Raw genomic sequence first — 21,943 nt, forward strand, 5'->3', positions numbered from 1 at the left:
TGGAGCTGATGGACCTCAATCCGGACGTCCAGGAGGCCAACAGGTTTTCCAGCCTGATGGATAGGTTCACCAGCTGGTCAAAGGTAAGGGTCGTGTCCCTGCAGGCTATCTCCCTACGAACGTCCTTGCGTAGACCACACCAGTGGTCGATCAGGACCCGCTCATTCCATCCCGCACCTGCGGTGGATTAATTATATTGGAAAAGGGGATGTAAACAAATTTGTGAATGACATTTGAGGGGAATAAGCTTTTTGTATGGAACATTTCTGGGATCATTATTTGACTCATGAAACTTTTACATGTTGAGTTAAATGTGTGTTCAGTATACTTATATAAAACCCTAACATTAGGATAATAACATCCCCAAAAAATTCAAATAATGTTTTGGAAAACAATGTTTTTTTTGGAAAAGGTTTTAAAAGAAATATCCTTGGAATGTTCTCCTTACATTCACTAAAATGTTGTGCACAACATCTTTCACAACCACCACAGAACATTCCCCAAATTTTCTCATTAAGTTTACAGATAGAGAACAGCAGAAATGTGTTCTGAAAACATTCTTGCAACATAAGGTGAATGTTTTGTATAATCACCAGCACAACTGGGTATTTTGTTGTGTTATGAGAACATTTGCCACAACCTAAGGAATGTTCTGGGAATCTTCACGGAACCAATTTTGGTTTGCTGGGTAGTTATCTTTCATTTTCACTAACTGTTTAACAAAAACACCGAAATTAAAATGACCTGGGCATTTGAAAATATGTGCACTGCACAATACAATAAAATTGGATTTTAAGAGATGAATCTGCAAGGATAGTTTGATATATCTATTTTTTTATAGTGACTAATTAGTAGACGTACACTCGTCACACACATCATATCGAGAACTTTACTCTCCCTTGCGCTCGGACTGCATTACTGTGCACACAAAGAAGGTCCTGTCCACGCTGTGGATAAATGCCATAATCGCTGACTAAATGTTATTGTTTCAATGTAAGCGCATGGCTTGTCGATGCAGGTAACCTCACATTATACACACTACACATATTGTGTGCCTCCCAAATGGCACTCTATTCCATACACAGTGTACTACTTTTGATCAGAGCCCACAGGGCAAAAGTAGCGCACAAGGTGCCATTTGGGATGCGATTATTAGCTGTATTGGAGAAGCAAGGACCGTGATTAATGGTATCCAACAAAGACAGCTCCCAGGAGGAAGGTAGGTTGGAGTACCCGTGCTTATAAAAAGCCCTCAGTATCCTAGGGGTGAGAGAGATTGATCGAGTTAGAGGGAAGGGAGGAGATAAAGGAGATGGACACATGTCGGCATTTATGGTTGGAATGCTGTTTAACAGCGTGAAGTCCCGAATAAAAGACATACATGAGGACCTGACTATGAGCTGGTTAAAGAAATCCGGTTGATTCAATTCATTTTAGGTTTATTATCATAGGCCTATTCTGTTGTGCAAAATGCTGCATCTGATTATCTGCAAAAAATAGCAAAGGCTATGTAAGAGATGATGATTCATAGCCTGTGTGTTATGTGATTACATATAGCCTACTTGTTAGAATCCAAACTCTTATTAGAGGTCCCCCAGTTGACTTTCTTCAAAAACCTTTCACTCCAGAATTGGATGTGTCTATCGTTTCTGAAGGGTAGGATTAAGATTAATTTCGCTGTGCAAAAATATCGTCTATAGATGGATTTCAATTCAGAAGGATGGCTAATGCGGATTTATTCCAGCTTTGTGAATAATATCACTTATTGAATGGATGGCAATAGTATTTAGAGTAAATTCAAGAGAATTTACGTGCTCACCGACAGAACCCCTATTTCCATGATGTGGAACGCTCCGAGCCACTGCACCCAGCACCGGTGAGACGAGCACAGTTTGGGAGAAAGACTCGAGCAAGTGTTTTGCCAGCGAAGCGCTCGACGTAGGATATTTCTGAGGAAACTGTACAGTGCAACTTCACACACATGGATATTTACGTGGCTTTGTTATCAGTAGTGCTCATTGCGAAACCAGGTAGGTGTCACACGGGGACATGTGCAGTTAGTTTACCTATTGTTTTAGGTATCATTATCAGCTCTGTCAGCATAGTTGTTTAATGCGCACCCTCTCCTCCTCCATAGCCCGATAAGCACCTCTATCGGCTTTTTGTTCGTTTGTCCCTTGTAGATTTTTTAATTATGAATACATTTTTTTGTATCAATTTCCCCTCATTTATAAATCATATTTTTGGAATTAGTTTTATAGTACAGAATAATAGCAGTTATCATCTCCTAAAACGTAGGGTATGTTGTTGTCAGACCACATCTGTAGAACGCGCATAAGTCCCTACACAAATGATAGGTGTCACACAGGTCGATGCAGCAGTCAATTTGTTCCCGCGCAACAATAAGTCCAATATTTGTATTATATAGACTTTTATTTAAAAGTCATCTGCCATTATACGGTATATGATGTCTAGTGCCATGCAATTTACGCGCTTTGTCTCTGATGTGATTGCCACTGTACCGAGGTGAAGGTCCTTTGAAATCGCATGAATTCAATTCCCATGTATTTGACTGTGTTGCAGTTCGTTGTATCACGCAGAGGCTGAAGTTTGATGCTCAAACTCAATTATTAAAGAAGTGCCTTGTACGTTATACACATCGTGTAGGTGGGAGGATGTGTGTAACTGTGCACCCAATGTGTGACAATGGCTAAATAATATTTCCCCCCTACAGTTTTCGGTTTTGGAATAGATCCCGATTACCAGATTGATATCATCAATGAACTTGACTTCGCAAATGCAACATTTGGAATTACCCAAGTGGCAGGGCTTCACAAAAATAGCAAAGCCTTCTTATTTCGAGGTAATGTATACTTCTTTTCTCTATGTGTTTGTTAATTGATAGCTCATTGTTTTATTTATCAGTGAATTGCAGAAATATTTTATTGGGCGTTGGAATCATGAGAACGTTTGGTAAACTAATTTCATTTGTAAAATGTAGGTTACCCAAGCTCTGACGAGTGGTTGTAAGATTATCCAGAATATTTTAGGTAAACTGTTGGTAACAGATGCTGAACTAATAATCATCATTACATCACCAATGTATTGTAACAATTCTGGGTATATGAACCATGTTACAATTCCAACCATGTGGTTAAACTCTCTTGGTGCAATGCGTAGGGTGCTTGCCATTCACAACAGTGACCCAGGTTCACCTCCCTGCCCTTCTTGTTTGCTACGTTGGTGTCAGAAGTGGGATGGCAGCCGTGAGGCCATCATAACGCACCGGCCGTACGTATGAGGGGGCTGAGTAGTCGAACCACGGGCGATACACACTATACAATGTTACAATACCCATCAAGTTGGTTAACCCTATTGGCGCAATGCGTTGCGTTTGCCTTTATATTTATTAGGGATCCCCATTAGCTGCTGGCAAGGCAGCTGTTCTCCTTGCGGTCCAAACACATTAAGGCACTTACATCACACATGAAAGAAAATATAAAACAGTACATCATATAGTGGTGCAAAAATGTTATATACAATACAAAATGTATAATACAGCAATATTACAGTGTGAGTGTGTGTTCTAGTGTGCGTGTGTGTGTGTCTCTCTCTTCACAGTCCCCGCTGTTCCATAAGGTGAATTTTTATCAATTTAAAAAAAATCTGATTTGACTGCTTGCATCAGTTACCTGATGGGGAATAGAGTTCCATGTAGCCATGGCTCTACGTAGTACTTTATGCCACCCATAGTCTGTTCTTGACTTGGGGATTGTGAAGAGATGGTTGGTAACAGGTTGATTGGTCGGCTATTTGAGCCAGTAAAGGGGATTTACCATTCTTGGGTGGTGGAATTACTTCTGCTTCCCTACAGGCCTAAGGGCAGACACTTTCTAGTAGGCTTAGATTGAAGATATGGCAAATAGGAGTGGCAATGTCATCTGCTATTATCCTCAGTCATTTTCCAGCCAAGTTGTCTGACCCTGGTGGCTTGTCATTGTTGATAGACAACAATTTTCCCCCTCTTCCACACTCACTTTACGGAATTCAAACTCACAGTGCTTGTGTCTTTCATAATTTGGTCAGTTATACTTGGATGTGTAGCGTCACTGTTTGTTGCTGGCATGTCATGCCTACATTTGCTAATCTTGCCAATGAACAAATAACTAAAATAGTTGGCAATATTAGTGGGTTTTGTAAGTTTGCATTTTTCGACCATAACCTCTCTGGGAAGGGAGTTCCGCTAGCGGAATCCCTGGCCTACAGCCAGTGAAATTGCAACATGTCAAACGATGTTTCTAATCAATCCTTAGGGTGTTTTTATCATAAATATTCAATAATGTTTCAACCGGACAATACTGCTTTCATTAGAAAGGAAAGGGAACGGAGCTCGCACGAGATAAACAACTCATGGCTTTCAGCTGAGCCACTCACTCTGAGTGGTCTTATTCTCTCCCCTTTCACAATAGAAGCCTGAAACAACTCCTAAAGACTGTTGACATCGACTGGACACTGGATATTCGAAAGGCATTCACTTGAAAACTACAAACCTCAGAATTCCCACTTCCTGGTTGGATTTTTCTCTGGTTTTCGTCTGCCAAATGAGTGCTGTTATACTCACAGACATTATTTTAACAGTTTTGGAACCTTTTGAGTGTTTTCTATCCAAATCTACTAATTATATTTCTGTGCATATTCTAGCTTCTGGGCCTGAGTAACAGGCAGTTTACTCTGGGCATGCTTTGCATCCAAACTTCCCAATGCTGCCCCCTATCCCAAAGAGGTTTAATATAATTTAAGTTGCTCCAACAATTACTATCATTCTTTATATCATTTATCTTTGTTGTAATATAGTTTCTTCTTATTCTATTCAATTTAGTCACATGATTTCTCAATTTGCAGTATATTTGTCAATCTGTTGTGCAGCCAGACTTATTTGCTATTCCTTTTGCCTTGTCCCTCTCAACCATACCATTTTTCAATTCCTCATAAATCCACAGGGATCATTTTATTGAATTAAAAAAAAAATGTTTACAGTAATTTCTTAATAGGCGCATGCTTATTAGGAACTGGAATATGCGATTTCATAAATCCGTCAAGTGCAGCGTCTGGTTGTTCCTCATTACACACCACAGACCAACAAATATTATTTTCATCACCGACATAGGAATCACTACAAAACTCTCATACACTATATTAGGCCCAGCCTTTGGAACTTTGGTTTTCCTAGATATGGCTACTATATTGTGATCACTTCATCCGATGGATTTAGAGTATTATCCAGATACTGACTGTTAGCACTTGGTGGTCTATAGCAGCTTCCCACAAAAATGGGCTTTAGTTGAGGCAGATGAACCAGTAGCCATATTATTTCAACAACGTTTAACATGAGATCCTCTATAAGCTTTACAGGAATGTTCTTAATAGTGTTTTAATCTCTCACCCAGCTTCATGAGGTAGTCACCTGGAATGCATTTCAATTAACAGGTGTACCTTGTTAAAAGTTAATTTGTGGAATGTTTCCTTCATAATGCGTTTGAGCCAGTCAGTTGTGACAAGGTAGGGGCGGTATATAGAAGATAACCCTATTTGGTAAATGTCGCAATTATGGAAAGAACAGCTCAAATAAGCAAAGAGAACCGACAGTCCATTTTCACTTCAAGACATGGTCAGTCAATCCGGAAAATCTTGTCAAGTGGAGTCGCAAAACCATCCAGCGCTATGATGAAACTGGCTTTCATGAGGACCGCCACAGGAAAGGAAGACCCAGAGTTACCTCTGATGCACAGCATAAATTCAATAGAGAGTTAACTGCACCTCAGATTGCAGCCCAAATCAATGTTTCACAGAATTCAAGTAACAGACATCTCCACATCAACTGTTCAGAGGAGTCTGGCCTTCATGGTGAAATTGCTGCAAAGGAGCCTCTACTAATGGTCACCAATAAGAAGAGACTTGCTTGGACCAAGAAACATGCGCAATGGACATGAGACCGGTGGAAATCCTTCCTTTGATCTGATCAGTCCAAATTTGAGATTTTTGGTTACAACCGCCATGTGTTTGTGAGATGCAGAGTAGGTGAACGTATGATCTCTGCATGTGTGGTTCCCACCATGAAGCATGGAGGAAGTGTGATGGTTCGTTGCTGGTGACACTGTCTGTGATTATTTACAATTCATGGCAGATCTAACCAGCATTGTTACCACAGCATTCTGAAGCGATATTCCATCCCATCTGGTTTGCGCTTCGTGAGACTATAATTTGTTAGTCAATAGGACAATGACCTAACACACCTCCAGGCTGTGTAAGGGCTATTTGACGAACGCAAATGATGGTGTGCAGCATCAGATGACCTGGCCTCCACATCACCCGACCTCAACCCAATTGAGGTGGTTTGGAATGAGTTGGACCGCAGAGTGAAGGAAAAGCAGCCAACAAGTGCTCAGCCAATGTGGGAACTCCTTCAAGACTGATGGAAAAGCATTCCAGGTAAAGCTGGTTGAGAGAATGCGTGTGTAAAACTATCATCAAGGTAAAGGATGGCTACTTTGAAGAATCTCAAATATAAATATATTTTGATTCAACACTTTTTTGGTTACTATATCATTCCATGTGTAATTTCATAGTTTCGATGTCTTCACTATTATTATACAATGTAGAAAATAGTAAAAATAAAGAAAAACCCTTGAATGAGTGGGTGTGTTCAGACTTTTGACTTGAACGGCGCCGACAGAGATGGCCGCCTAGCTTCGCATTCCTAGGAAACTATGCAGTATTTTGTTTTTTTTACGTGTTATTTCTTACATTGGTACCCCAGGTAATCTTAGGTTCGTTTACATACAGTCGGGAGGAAATACTGAATATAAGAGCAACTCACCATCATTACGACCAGGAATATGACTTTCCCGAAGCGGATCATGTGGTTTGCCATCCACCCAGGACAATGGATCGGATCCCAGTCGGTGAACCTAAACAACGTCACTGTAAAAGTGGCAAACAAAGCGATCTTCTGGTCAGGCTCCGGAGACAGGCACATCGCGCACCACTCCCAGGCATACTACTCACCAATGTCCAGTCTCTTGACAACAAGGTTGATGAAATCCGAGCAAGAGTAGTATTCCAGAGAGACATCAGAGACTGTAAAGTTCTTTGTTTCATGGAAACATGGCTCACTTGAGAGACCGTGCAACCAGCTGGTTTCTTCACGCATCGCGCCGACAGAAAAAAAGCATCTTTCTGGTAAGAAGAGGGGCGGGGGGGTATGCCTTATGATTAATGAGACGTGGTGTGATCATAACAACATACAGGAACTCAAGTCCTTCTGTTCACCTTAGAATTCCTCACAATCAAATGTCGACCACATTATCTACAAAGGGAATTATCTTCGATTATAATCACAGTACATATTTCCCCCCAAGCAGACACATCGATGGCCCTGAACAAACTTTATTTGACTCTATGTAAACTGGATTTTAACAAGGCTAATCTGAAAACAAGACTCCCTAAATTCTATCAGCATATCGATTGTGCAACCAGGGCTGGTAAAACCCTGGATCATTGTTATTCTAACTTCCGCGACGCATATAAGGCCCTCCCCCGCCTTCCTTTCTGAAAAGCTGACCACGACTCCATTTTGTTGCTTCCACTCTACAGACAGAAACTAAAACAAGAAGCTCCCACGCTCAGGTCTGTTCAACGCTGGTCCGACCAATCTGATTCCACAATTCAAGACTGCTTCGATCACGTGGATTGGGATATGTTCCGCATTGCGTCCAACAACAACATTGACGAATACACTGATTCGGTGAGCGAGTTCATTAGAAAGTGCATCGGCGATGTCGTACCCACTATTAAAACATTCCCAAACCAGAAACCGTGGATTGATGGCAGCATTCGCTCGAAACTGAATGTGCAAACCATTGCCAGGGCAAGGTGAACGGAAACATAACCGAATACAAACTTTGTAGCTATTCCCTCCGCAAGGCAATCAAACAAGCTAAGCGTCAGTATAGAGACAAAGTAGAGTTGCAATTCAACGGCTCAGACACAAGAGGTATGTGACAGGGTCTACAGTCAATCACGGATTACAAAAAGAAAACCAGTCCCGTCGCGGACCAGGATGTCTTCCTCCCAGACAGACTAAACAACTTCTTTGCTCGCTTTTAGGACAATACAGTGCCACTGACATGGCCTGCTACCAAAACCTGCGGACTCTCCTTCACTGCAGCCGACGTGAGTAAAACATTTAAACGTGTTAACCCTCGCAAGGCTGCAGGCCCAGACGGCATCCCCAGCCGAGTCCTCAGAGCATGCGCAGACCAGCTGGCTGGTGTGTTCACGGACATATTCAATCAATCCTTATCCCAGCCTGCTGTTCCCACATGCTTCGAGAGGGTCACCATTGTTCCTGTTCCCAAGAAAGCTAAGGTAACTGAGCTAAACAACTACTGCCCAGTAGCAGTCACTTCCGTCATCATGAAGTGCTTTGAGAGACTTATCAAGGACCATATCAACTCCACCCTACCTGACACCCTAGACCCACTCCAATATGCTTACCGCCCCAATAGGTCCACAGACGACGCAATCACAACCACACTGCACACTACCCTAACCCATCTGGACAAGAGGAATACCTATGTGAGAATGCTGTTCATTGACTACAGCTCAGCATTTAACACCATAGTACCCTTCAAACTCGTCATCAAGCTCGAGACCCTGGGTCTCGACCCCGCCCTGTGCAACTGGGTACTGGACTTCCTGACGGGCCGCCTCCAGGTGGTGAGGGTAGGTAACAACATCTCCACCCCGCTGATCCTCAACACTGGGGCCCCACAAGGGTGCGTTCAGAGCTCTCTCCTGTTCTCCCTGTTCACCCACGACTGCGTGGCCATGCACGCCTCCAACTCAATCATCAAGTTTGCGGACGAAACTACAGTGGTTGGCTTGATTACCAACAACGACGAGACGGCCTACAGGGAGGAGGTGAGGGCCCTCTGAGGAAAATAACCTCACACGCAACGTCAACAAAACAAAGGAGATGATCGTGGACTTCAGGAAACAGCAGAGGGAGCACCCCCCTATCCACATCGACGGGACAGTAGTGGAGAGGGTCGTAAGTTTTAAGTTCCTTGGCATACACATCACGGACAAACTGAATTGGTCCACCCACACAGAAAGCGTTGTGAAGAAGTCGCAGCAGCCTTCCTCAGGAGGCTGAAGAAATTCGGCTTGTCACCAAAAGCACTCACAAACATCTACAGATGCACAAACGAGAGCATCCTGTCGGGCTGTATCACCGCCTGGTACGGCAACTGCTCCGCCCACAACCGTAAGGCTCTCCAGAGGGTAGTGAGGTCTGCACAACGCGTCACCGGGGGCAAACAACCTGCCCTCCATGACACCTACAGCGCCCGATGTCACAGGAAGGCCATAAAGATCATCAAGGACAACAACCACCCGAGCCACTGCCTGTTCACCCCACTATCATCCAGAAGGCGAGGTCAATACAGGTGCATCAAAGCAGGGACAGAGAGACTGAAAAACATCTTCTATCTCAAGGCCATCAGACTGTTAAACAGCCAACACTAACATTGAGTGGCTGCTGCCAACATACTGACTCAACTCCAGCTCACTTTAATAATGGAATTGATGGAAAAAATGTATCACTAGCCACTTTAAACAATGCCACTTAATATAATGTTTACATACCCTACATTACTCATCTCATATGTATATACTGTACTCTATATCATCTACTGCATCTTGCAATCTTTATGTAATACATGTATCACTAGCCACTTTAAACTATGCCACTTTTATGTTCGATACCATCGAGTACAGTATATACATCTTGCCTATGCCGTTCTGTACATCACTCATTCATATATCTTTATGCACATATTATTTATCCCTTTACACTTGTGTGTATAAGGTAGTAGTTGTGGAATTGTTAGGTTAGATTACTTGTTGGTTATTACTGCATTGTCAGAACTAGAAGCACAAGCATTTCGCTACACTCGCATTAACATCTGCTAACCATGTGTATGTGACAAATACAATTTGATTTGATTTGATTTACTTTAGATTCAAAGGTTGTAATGATGGGGAGAGGTCTGTCCATAATAAAGAGATGCTCTGCTTAGACACCACACTCCAAAAAGTCCTTCTGGTTTAGTTTTGTCTAATCTTGATTCTTGTCCAGTCGTGTGGTCAAGTGCTGCAAGGAAAGACCTAGTTAAATTGCAGCTGGCCCAGAACAGAGCGGGACGTCTTGCTTTTCATTGTAATCAGAGGGCTGATTATAAAAACTATACATACCAGTCTCTCTTAGCTAAGAGTTGAGGAGAGTGACTGCATCACTTCTTTTCATAGGAAACAATGTGTTGAAAATCCCAAATTGTTTGCCCAGTCAATTTACACACAGCTCTGACACACACTTAACCCACCAGACATGCCACCAGGGGTCTTTTCACAGTCCACATATCCAGAACAAATTCAAGAAAGCATACAGTATTATATAGAGCAATTTTTGCATGGAACTGTTCCATCTCATATTGCTCAAATGAACAGCAAACTTGGTTTAAAAAAAAACATAAAGGAACATTTTTTACAAAGAATACTAATTTATTAAGAGAATGTAAACAGTAAACACATTTTTTTTCAAACAAGCTATTCTCCAATGTTCGCAAATTGTTTGTAAATTGTTCAGTTATTCTGCACTCTGGCACAATCAGACGAGAGTACTCTGAAATCGGAGTAGATGGTCAGACTGAATTTACAAACGCACCCGAAAATGTGACTTGCATAGTTGAGTCTTTTGTTAAGACATAGCTAGCTAGCTAGGTAAACAATGAACCATAATCCCATCTCATGATGTTACTACCCTGCATGAATCTGCAGGTATCTAACCAACCAGGTTCAATGTTAACTCACAAACATCAGGCTATAACTAGCCAAGCAAATGGCTCTGAGATACAAATAATAAGATCATTCACACAATTTTAACTTGCTAACAGTATACTTTAACTTGAAATGAAAACAATTGTAAACAATTATGAGCGTGTAATATCTGAAAATGTAGCTGGCAAGACAATCTTACCCATATACATCATGGTTGGATGCTTCTCCCTGTCACAGGTGCCATGGTTCCCCTTAGTTTGAAAATATAATCCGGAGACAGGTGTTTTCTCCATCTCCTTAGCTTTGATACTTGAATTCCATTGATTTGAAAACTCGGTCCTCCAGAAAGTGGTGCGCAACACTTGTGCAGTTCTACTAAGCAATTTTTGTTTAAAAAAAACGAGTGTTAGACAGGATTACCTAGACATACTGACCAGCTCAAATGGACAGGAAGCATGCTTTATGGCAGACCAATCCCAATTCATCGCTCAGCATGTCCAGCCCACACATTATCTCAGCCAATCATGGCTAGCGGGAAGGTTGCCGGCTTTTTCTGAGGCTAAACCATCTAGGCTCGTAATTTAACAATTTTATTTGTATTTACAGATAGCATAGAAGTCTGTTTAATAAGGCATATCAAAATGCACATGTTCCATAAGGCATTTCTGCCAAAAAACACATTGATAAAAAAAATGTTCAAATGGCTCTCGTGTGAAGTAGTGATGTCATGTGTGCCCCCTTTTCTGGCCTCTAGGTCACCAGGCTGCTCGTTAGGGCACACACCTGTCATCAGAGATACGCGCATAATGACACACACGTGGACTCCATCACCTCTTTGATTATCTGTTATCGGTTTCTTCCCCAGTCGTCATTGTTCCTGTTTCATGTCGGTTCGCTGTTTGTGTTTTATGTTAATTTATTAATTAAATGTATTCACTCCCAGAACTTGCTTCCCGACTCATAGTGTTCATCGTTACAAGTGACCTGCGACATACATTGCCTTGTGTAACGGTTCTCTTGTGGTGAAGGAGAGTCGGACCAAAATGCAGCGTGTAGATTTCGATCCATGTCTAATAAACAAACGTAAAACACGAATCAATTATAAACACTACAAAACAAAGAACGTAACGAAAACCGAAACAGCCTATACTTGTGTAAACAGGAACAAGGACACTAAGGACAATCACCCACAAAACACTCAAAGAATATGGCTGCCTAAATATGGTTCCCAATCAGAGACAACGATAAACACCTGCCTCTGATTGAGAACCACTTCAGACAGCCATAGACTTAACTAGAACACTCCACTAGCTACAATCCCAATACATACACACCACATACAAAAACCCATGTCACACCCTGGCCTGACCAAATACATGAAGATAAACACAAAATACTTCGACCAGGGCGTGACACCTTGCAAAAGTTTTCACACCCGTTCGCATTTAAAAAAAACAGAATTGCATTACAATCTGTAATTTAAATGGATTTTAATTTGGATTTCATGTAATGGACATACACAAAATAGTCCAAATTGGTGAAGTGAAATTAAAAAAGGAACTGTCAAAAAAAAAAGTTTTTTTAAATTACAAAAAAGTGGTGCGTGCATACTGTATGTATTCAACCTCTTTGCTATGAAGACCCTAAATAAGATCTGGTGCAACCAATAACCTTAAAGTCACATAATTAGTTAAATAAAGTCTGTGTGCAATCTAACTGTCACATGATCTGTCACATGATCTCAGTATATATTCACCTGTTCTGAAAGGCCCCAGGGTCTGCAACACCACTAAGCAAGGGGCACCACGAAGACCAAGGAGCTCTCCAAACAGGTCAGGGACAAAGTTGTGGAGAAGTACTGATCAGTGTTGGGTTAAAAAAAATATCCAAAACTTTGAACATCCCACGGAGCACCATTAAATCTATTTTTTTTAAATGGAAAGAAAATGGCACCACAACAAACCTGTCAAGAGAGGGCCGCCCATCAAAACTCACGGACCAGGCAAGGAGGGCAATCATCAGAGAGGCAACAAAGAGACCAAAGATGACCCTGAAGGAGCTGCAAAGCTCCACAATGGAGATTATCTGTCCATATGACCATAAGACCACTCCACAGAGCTGGGCGTTAAGGAAGAGTGGCCAGAAAAAAGCCATTGCTGGGCCTTCTGGGTGGCGCAGTGGTCTAAGGCTGTGCCACCAGTGATTCTGGGTTCGAGTCCAGGCTCTGTCGCAGCCGACCGCGACAGGGAGGCCCATGGGGCGGCACACAATTTGCCCAGCGCCGTCCGGGTTAGGGAGAGTTTGGCCGGCAGAGAAATCCTTTTCTCATCACGCACTAGCAACTCCTGTGGCGTTCCTGACCAGGTCGCCAATTGTACCTTGTTTCCTCCGACACATTGGTGCGGCTGGCTTCCGTGTTGGATGGGCATTGTGTCAAGAAGCAGTGTGGCTTGGTTGGGTTGTGTTTCGGAGGACACATGGCTCTCGACCTTCGCCTCTCCCGAGTCCGTACTGGAGTTGCATCGATGAGACAAGACTGTAACTACTACCAATTTGATACCACGGAATTGGAGGAGAAAAAAGCAACAAAAAAAAGTAATTGCTTAAAAACAAATAAGCAAACACATTTGGTGTTCGCCAAAAGGCATGTGGGAGACTCCCCAAACATATGGAAGAAGGTACTCTGGTCAGATGAGACAAGGAAAACGCTATGTCTGGCAGAAATCCAACACTACTCATCACCCCGAGAACACCATCATGTTTTGAACTGAAGGAATGATGGATGGCGCTAAATACAGAGAAATTCTTGAGGGAAACCTGTTTCCGTCTTCCAGAGATTTGAGACTGGGATGGAGGTTCACCTTCCAGCAGGAAAATGACCCTAAGCATACTGCTAAAGTAACACTCAAGTGGTTTAAAGGGAAACATTTAAATGTCTTGGAATGGCCTAGTCAAAACCCAGACCTCAATACAATTGAGAATATGTGGTATGACTTACACCAGCATTCAACGTGAAGGATTTGGAGCAGATTTTCCTTGAGGAATGGGCAAAAATCCCAGCGGCTAGATGTGCCAAGCTTATAGAGACATACCCCAAGAGACTTGTAGCTGTAATGGCTGCAAAGGGTGGCTCTACAAAGTATGGACTTTGGGGGGGGGGTTTGAACAGTTGAGTTTTTTGTCTTATTTCCTGTTTGTTTCACAAAACAAATGTGCATCTTCAAAGTGGTAGGCATGTTGTGTAAATCAAATTATACAACCCCCCCAGGTTGTAAGGCAACAAAATAGGAAAAGTGCCAAGGCTGGTGAATACATTTGCAAGTTTCCTGAAACGGGTCACATGTACAGTATGTAGCTAGTGGGCTAAACTGTAGCAGTAGCAATGTCTTTCAAAAAGACAACTAACAAATGCGGAAAAAAATGCAATTTTATAAATTCTGACAATGACTGAATATGAAAGTCAGGAATCAGATTCTGAAGAGCTGCCTGCCCGACCTTGTATCCATTGAGATCCCTGAATCTGAGGACACCTTGCCCACTGACGAAGTCCCAGGTCCCTTCGAGGATGCTGGTGGTGATGGAGACAGACCGACAGTGAATGAAGTACAGGAGGTCTGTTGTAGCTGGAAAGCAGCCAGCCATTTCACCCCTCCTGGCCCTGCAGTTTGCTTTGATGAGTCTCAGTATGGAGTGCAAAGATCCTTGCCATTTCCCTCTGAGGCAGAGTGCCGTTTCTGACAGAAGAGATGGTGGGAGACATAGTAGTGGAGACCAATCGCTTCACCTTGGAGCTACAGGAGAAGAGCGAGCTAGGAGTGAGGGGTAAACTCTGAATAGGTGACAACCACAATTAGTGAAATGTATACCCTCCTGGTGACAGTCCGAATGGGAATAGTAAAGAAGAGCTCCCTAAGAGAATACTGAAGCACAGATCCAATGTTTGCCACCTTCTTTTCCCAATACCGCTTCCTAGTTCTGCTGCGATGCCTTCGTCAACAATGCTGCTGCCAATCTAAATGACCCGTTACACAAAATAATTTATGTTCTTACCAACCTGACATCAGCATTTGGTCGGGTCTTTGTGCCATACCATGACTTACACATTGATGAGTCCCTGATTTTATGGAAGGGTAGGCTGGATTTCCGTCAATATATTCCCTCCAAAAGGCACAGGTTTGGGGTCAAGTTCTTTGTTATGTGCGACGTGAAGACATGATTTGTCCAGGACATTATATAGTCTACACAGGGTCCACCCCTGACATCCATTTTTATGAGGGTCTTGGGGTGTCCGGGTCCACGGTAATGACCATGCTGGTGAGATAATTACTTAACAAGTGATTTTTTTTTTGTAATTGGAAGTACAGTTCACATACAGTTCCATTATATGCCTTTAGAGATGGGGGGGGGGTGGAAATGCAGTTGTTCAATCGCTGCATGAATATTAAATATGGATTATGCATATTCATAAGTTCTTGCAGGTTTTTTTCATCTAGTAAAAAAAGTTGTTGTTTAACCACCACTAATACTTCCATAAAATAGATAATTACATATAGGCCTAGATGTTTTCTTGCTGTGTTTTCATCCAGTAAAACAGTTAAGGAGTGTACGTTCAAACAATATGTTGCGAGCATACAAAAACCGGCTTCAATCATCAGCTTGAAAATGTCCAGCTCCAGTTATGATATTGGCAAATAATGTTCAAGACTTTGTGTGTGGTTTCTGAAAGTACAGAATAAAAAATAATTATTAGTAATTAGAATACAATATCAAGATATAGCAATAAAACAATGAAAGTAACATAACACTGCTATAAAAATAATAAATTGCATTGACAAAATCACAGATCATGAGTTCTATAACGTAAGAAACAGTAACTGTTGCGCTCCACAAGGGAAAAGGGCAGAACAGAGCTATGCTAAACAGGCCAATTGAAAACAAACCATGGTCATAAGGTCAAGGTATCTTCAAAAGACAACAAGCAAATACTTCTAACACAATTAGCATTGTTTTACAGAGCTAATAGAATAATGTAGCTAGCTACATAAGCACAATTGAGTATAACACCATAAAGGTTAAGCAATAAGTACCTTGTGTGTCCGTGGTTATAAAGAATACACACATGTATTATGGTCCAAAGATAGTGAGCTACAGTAGAAACGACATACAGAAACTAAAATAACGTATTAAGGTACTTACTTTCATAGAAACGCACACATCCAAAGTTATCATCATGTAGTAAGGAAAACAACAATGAAGGCAATGTGGGGACCAGCCAGAAAATGTGAAACAGTTTGTGCAGGTCCTGTTCTGACAATGAGGAAGTGTTTGGGGAAGTTTGTCCAGCTCAGTAAAGCCAAAAATTATAATTGTCTACAAAAGTGAAATGGCCTACTTTTATGAGGAGGCCGAACACACAATTCAAACTGTTGTTCGAAAATCATTTGAGATTGACAAGTTTAAAAGTTTAAACCACCTAGAAATTAAAAACTACTCAGAACTGCAATAAATACAGTATGCATGACTGATGGTGATCGCTGTATTTCTCTTAATTAGCTTATTTTTTTAACAACTAAATTAGACAATCAATGCTGTGTTATCTGATTGATGAGATGTTGATGAGCCGGGTCTTTATCTCCATTTGAGGAAGTAAAAACAAAATCAATGAAACTGTGTTGACTCCCACACTAGACTGCAATCTTCTCAATGTTTCAACAACGCTTGAGAATACATGTGAGGAAATTGGAAAGCAATTCCACACTAAATGGTCCTGGAAATGAAACAATAATAAAGCCCCTTATTTCAAATCTAAATCACCTTTTAGGGTTTTGGTTTATTTAATGTTGTAGGCCTAGATATAAACAGATAAAAACTGACTTGCAGGACCAAAATGTGTTTTTGTTTTACAATTAAATTGTCAAATGCAATTTGCCATATTTATGCTGTATGCTTTACTGTAGGTATCGACAAGATTGGAGTGTTGACTATACATAATATATACACACAAAAGTGTCCTCGGTTGCAACACTCACTCCCGGGTTTCCAAACTGCCTCTGGAAACAATGTCAGCAAAATAACTGTTTGTCTGGAGCTTCATGAAATGGGTTTCCATGGCAGAACAACTGCACACAGGCCTAAGATATCCATGCGCAATAACAAGCGTTGGCTGGAGTGGTGTAAAGCTCGCCGCCGTTGGACTCTAGAGCAGTGGAAATGCGTTCTCTGGAGTGATGAATCACGCTTCACCATCTGGCAGTCCGACGAACTAATCTGGGTTTGGAGGATGGCAGGAGAACACTACCTGCCCGAACGCATAGTGCCAATTGTACATTTGGTGGAGGAGGAACAATGGTCTGGAGCTGTTTTCCATGGTTTGGTCTAGGCCCCTTAGTTCCAGTGAAGTCTTAACACAACATCATACAATGACATTCTAGACGATTCTGTGCTTCCAACTTAGTGGAAACAGTTTGGTGAAGGCCCTTTCCTGTTTCAGCATGACAATTCCCCTGTGCACAAAGAGAGGTCCATACAGAAATGGTTTGTCAAGATCGTTGTGGAAGAACTTGACTGGCCTGCACAGAGCCCTTACCTCAACCCCATCAAACACCTTTGGGATGAATTGGACCGCCAACTGTGAGACAGGACTAACATCAGTATTCGACCTCACTAATGCTCGTGGCTGAATGGAAGCAAGTCCCCCCAGCATTGTTGCGACATCTGGTGGAAAGCCTTTCCAGACGAGTGGAGGCTGTTATAGCAGCAAAGGGGGGACCAACTCTATATTAAAATGGCCATGATTTTGTAATGAGATGTTCGACAAGCAGGTGTCCACATGAGTATAATCAATTTACAGGCATTAGCTATTGAAAGTATTATTATATATTGTTTTAACCTAAATCAAAAACAGTTTTTTTAACAAAAATGCAACTGACATCAAAAAGCACTAATCGCTCAGCACTATTTAAAGAAGCTTAAGTAATAGCTAACACCTGTAGATTGATTATACCCATGGGAGGAACATAAAATCAACACTCCAATCCTCCCGATACCTACTATGAACCAAATACTGGTATTTTAAAACTCTCAGCAATACTGTCCCTCTAACTTGAATTAGTATTATATTATTAATTAATACATATTAAACCTTTACTGTATAATACATCATGCTTTTTGAGGTCGGTTCCGTTTCTGTTCAGGTAAAAAACAAAAAAACCCGGTTTCAGATTTCAATGATGATACTTAAAATTATTTTAGTGCGTTTTTATCAAAATTATAAAGGCAAATATTGAGAACATTCAATTGCCAAAACATTCCATTGTCTTCTAACTTTTTAAATGTGATAATAGAAAATAATTGTATTCCTTAGTAATCATAACCAAAAATAAATCAACAATTTGGTTAATCGCTCAGCACTATTCCATAATGATGAAATTACCCTACACACAGCCATTTCATTGAGCGTGAGTATTCAGTTAATTGGTGTGGCAAATGTTTACATATCTCGGCAAATAGCTCAGCATGGACGCTAATGTCAATACAAGCACTCTCATAGTCCAATGTTCTCATTATTATGTAACCACCAGCAATGCAAACTGCGCCAAAATAGTTCCACAGAACAGAAGGAAAGAAAAACAGCGAGCGTAAGCATCTCTCCCTTGCTCTTTTCACTTCTCTCCCAAAGGCACCAGGTAAGATTAGACAAAACTAGATGAAGACCTTCATGGGGAGATTCTATTGATCTGACTAGTTTATCAGGAGCGCCAGCGGTGACACATTTTTCCTTCACCCGTAGTGGGTCATAAAAGTCTAGCTCCCCGTGCCAACACATGACATCTGTTGTTTATGTATCACTGGCTAACGCTAGCGACCAGGGGACAGGGGGTGAGACTAGTCCCGCAGCCATGAAATAGGTCTGCCAACCCAGCAGCAGCCAGATCTGTGCCTCTCTCCCTCTCTATCGTCTCACTCTCTCAGCCTCTGTCCCTCTCCCTCCCTCCACCATGACAGTCTGTTCCTGTCATCCTCATCCAAAACTCCACAGCACTAATATGTAAATAGTGGCCAAAGGATCATATATCAGGCTTTGTGCATTGTAGGCTGACTTGTTGAGATTGCAGAGTTGCTGCTTGATATTGCCTTGTCAGCTGCCTGCTGCAAGCTCTTATTGTTTTTGGAAATGGTCTTCTTCTTGAGTGTCAGTGCTCTAAACTCTTAGAATTAGTGGTAACTCGAGAAACCCTGGAGATCTTCAAGTAACCCCTGGGGTTCCTCAAGTAACCATTGCTAGTCAATGATTCATATTTGCACCTTCTGTTAGTTGAGGGGTTCTTTTAAATGGTTCAAGGAAGCAACGGGTTCCTGGAGGAACCCTGGAGTGGAGACGTGGCTTAGTGGGGGCATGGCTTTAAGATATACTGTATTTTTTGTTGTTGAGTTTTTGTTCTGTTGTGTTGTCATCACATGTTACGTTGAAAACAGACAGTTTGTAGCTTCAATGGTGCTATCAGAGGTGTTGGAGTTCCTCAAGAGCCTATGCAAATCCTAAAGTTGTAATAGTTACCACTTTCTTACTGAAAATGTTCATGGGCAGAGTACAAACTGCCTAATGAAGACCTAAGGGTCGAAACGTTGTTATTAAATAAATATCACCTGGGAGCATGAGCAGAAGTCTTCTAGCAATCGCTGATCCACCTTTCATTTTCCATTTGTTTTGTCTTGTTTTCCCACACACCTGGTTTACATTCCCTCATTACTTGTTGTGTATTTAACCCTCTGTTCCCCCCATGTCAGTGTGTGAAATTGTTAGTTGTAAAGTGTTTGTGCACTCTGACTGGTTCGCGCCGGGTTATTTTGTACCCATATTTTGTTGTTCTGGGTGCCGTTGGTTTTGCATATTAAAACTGGTTGAGGATAGGGGGCAGTATTTTCACTTTGGATGAATTGCATGCCCATAGTGAACTGCATCCTACTCTGTCCTAGATTGCTAATATATGCATTTTATTATTATTGGATAGAAAACACTCTGACGTTTCTTAAATTGTTTGAATTATGTCTGTGAGTATAACCGAACTCATAGGGCAGGCAATCTTCCAAACAAGAAGTGAAATTCTGAATGTGGGGGAACTTTGACGTCATTGCCCCCTCCTTTCCAAACAAGATATGGATCTGGTAGCACTTCCTACGCTTCCCACTAGATGTCATCATTCAGTAGAAAGTGGAATGGAGCATTTGCTGTGAACTTTGACCGAATGGGAGGGGAAATAGTCAGTGTTCTGACAGAATGCCATTTTCCTGTGGCGCATTTCTCTGTGGGTGCTACCGCTGTTCCATTTGGCTCCAGCTGAAAACGTATGATCCGGTTGGAACGTTATTGGTTATATATGATTATAACATCCTGAAGATTGATTCTCTACTTAGTTTGACCAGTTAATTCGACCTGGAATATATCTTTTGGAAGTTTTCGTGCAAGTTATCCTGGACCAGCAGTCAGTTTTTGGGCACGTGAGCTGAAAGTTATAGCAAATGCAGCTACTTGGACACTAGTATTGGACATTATAGAACAAAACAACGATTTATTGTGGAACTAGGACTCCTTGCACTACATTCTGATGAAATATCATCAAAGGTAAGGGAATATTTATGTTGTAATTTCGTATTTCTGTTGACTCCAACATGGCGGAGAAATACTTTTACGTCTGAGCGCTGTCTCAGATTATTGCAATAGGCTTTTTCCGTAACGTTTAAAAAAAATCTGACACAGCGGTTGCGTTAAGAACCAGTGTATCTTTTAATTATATGTAGAACATGTATCTTTAGTCAAAGTTTATGATGACTATTTCTGTTATCTGGCGTAGCTTTCTATAATTCCTCCGGATATTTTGGAGGCAGTTCTGAACATGGCGTCAATGTAAACCGAGATTTGTGGATATAAATATGCATATTATCGAACAAAACATAAATGTATTGTGTAACATGTTATATGAGTGTCATCTGATCAAGATTTTCAAAAGGTTAGTGATTCATTTTATCGCTAATCCTGCTTTTGTGACTATCTTTGGCTGGAAAAAATGGCTGCGTTTTCCCTTTGATTTGGTGGTGGTCTAACGTAAATATATGTTGTGTTTTCGCTGTAAAACATTTTAAAAATCGGACATGATGGGTAGATGAACAAGATGTTTCTTTCATTTGAGGTATTGGACTTGTTAATGTGTGAGGGTTAAATATTTCTAAAGAATATTTTTGAATTCCCTGCGCCACCTTTTCAGCTGAATGGGGGGGTGGAGTTCCCTGAGGGGAACTACTTGCCATAACAGGTTTTAAAACCTGTTATGGCTGCACCCCTTTGTTCTCAATTTCCGCCTGAAGACATACCCAAATCTAACTGCCTGTAGCTCAGCCCCAGAGGCAAGGATATGCATATTCTTGGTATCATTTGAATGGAAACATTCAGAAGTTTGTGGAAATGTTAATTGAATGTAGGAGAATATAACACAGTAGATCTGGTGGAAGAAAAGAGAAAGAAAGAGCATACGTTTTCTGTTTTTTATTGTTGTAGTATCATCTTTCACATGCACTAGAATAGCCACACAGTCAGATAGGATGCTGGGGATAATTTTGATGGATAACACAAGAGGGCACCTGTAGGTGTGCAAAGTTTCAGACTGATAACTTCAGGAATGGGTGAGCTACATGACATTTAGCATGAAGTCCCCCAGGTGTCCCACACAAGTTGCCCAAATGTACCCAAGTGGCCGAATTGGTGAAATGACCTATAACTATATACAGCAGTGCAAATAACTATATACAACATATCAAAAAACAAATCAATTCTAACACACACACACAAATAAAAATGTTCAAAAAAATATTAGAAAATAAATATTTTTAAAAATAAACACCCCTTGGAAGTCCCCGTCATAATATTTTGCTGCCTGTGCCATGTCCCATAGCAGTCTCTATCTGATGTAAAGCAGAGGCAAACTGAACAAGTCGTGCATTTCATGCGACACAGAACACAACGACACCTCCATGCTGTTCCCTTTTGGCC

The 21,943-nt window shown here is 41.4% G+C and overlaps 1 protein-coding gene across 1 annotated transcript in view; it reads left to right on the plus strand.

Moving 5' to 3' along the window:
- Window positions 1-1,892: 1,892 nt before the first annotated feature.
- Window positions 1,893-21,943, plus strand: part of LOC112232151 (protein kinase C-binding protein NELL1-like) — a 439,953-nt gene continuing 419,902 nt past the window's right edge. Inside the window, exons 1-2 of the mRNA XM_042330745.1 lie at window positions 1,893-2,030; window positions 2,735-2,863. Of these exons, the coding sequence (XP_042186679.1) occupies window positions 1,982-2,030; window positions 2,735-2,863 (178 nt within the window). The 5' untranslated portion in view covers window positions 1,893-1,981. The remainder of the gene's footprint in view (window positions 2,031-2,734; window positions 2,864-21,943) is intronic.

This window comes from Oncorhynchus tshawytscha, linkage group LG12, assembly GCF_018296145.1.
Source record: "Oncorhynchus tshawytscha isolate Ot180627B linkage group LG12, Otsh_v2.0, whole genome shotgun sequence".
NCBI lineage: Eukaryota > Metazoa > Chordata > Actinopteri > Salmoniformes > Salmonidae > Oncorhynchus > Oncorhynchus tshawytscha.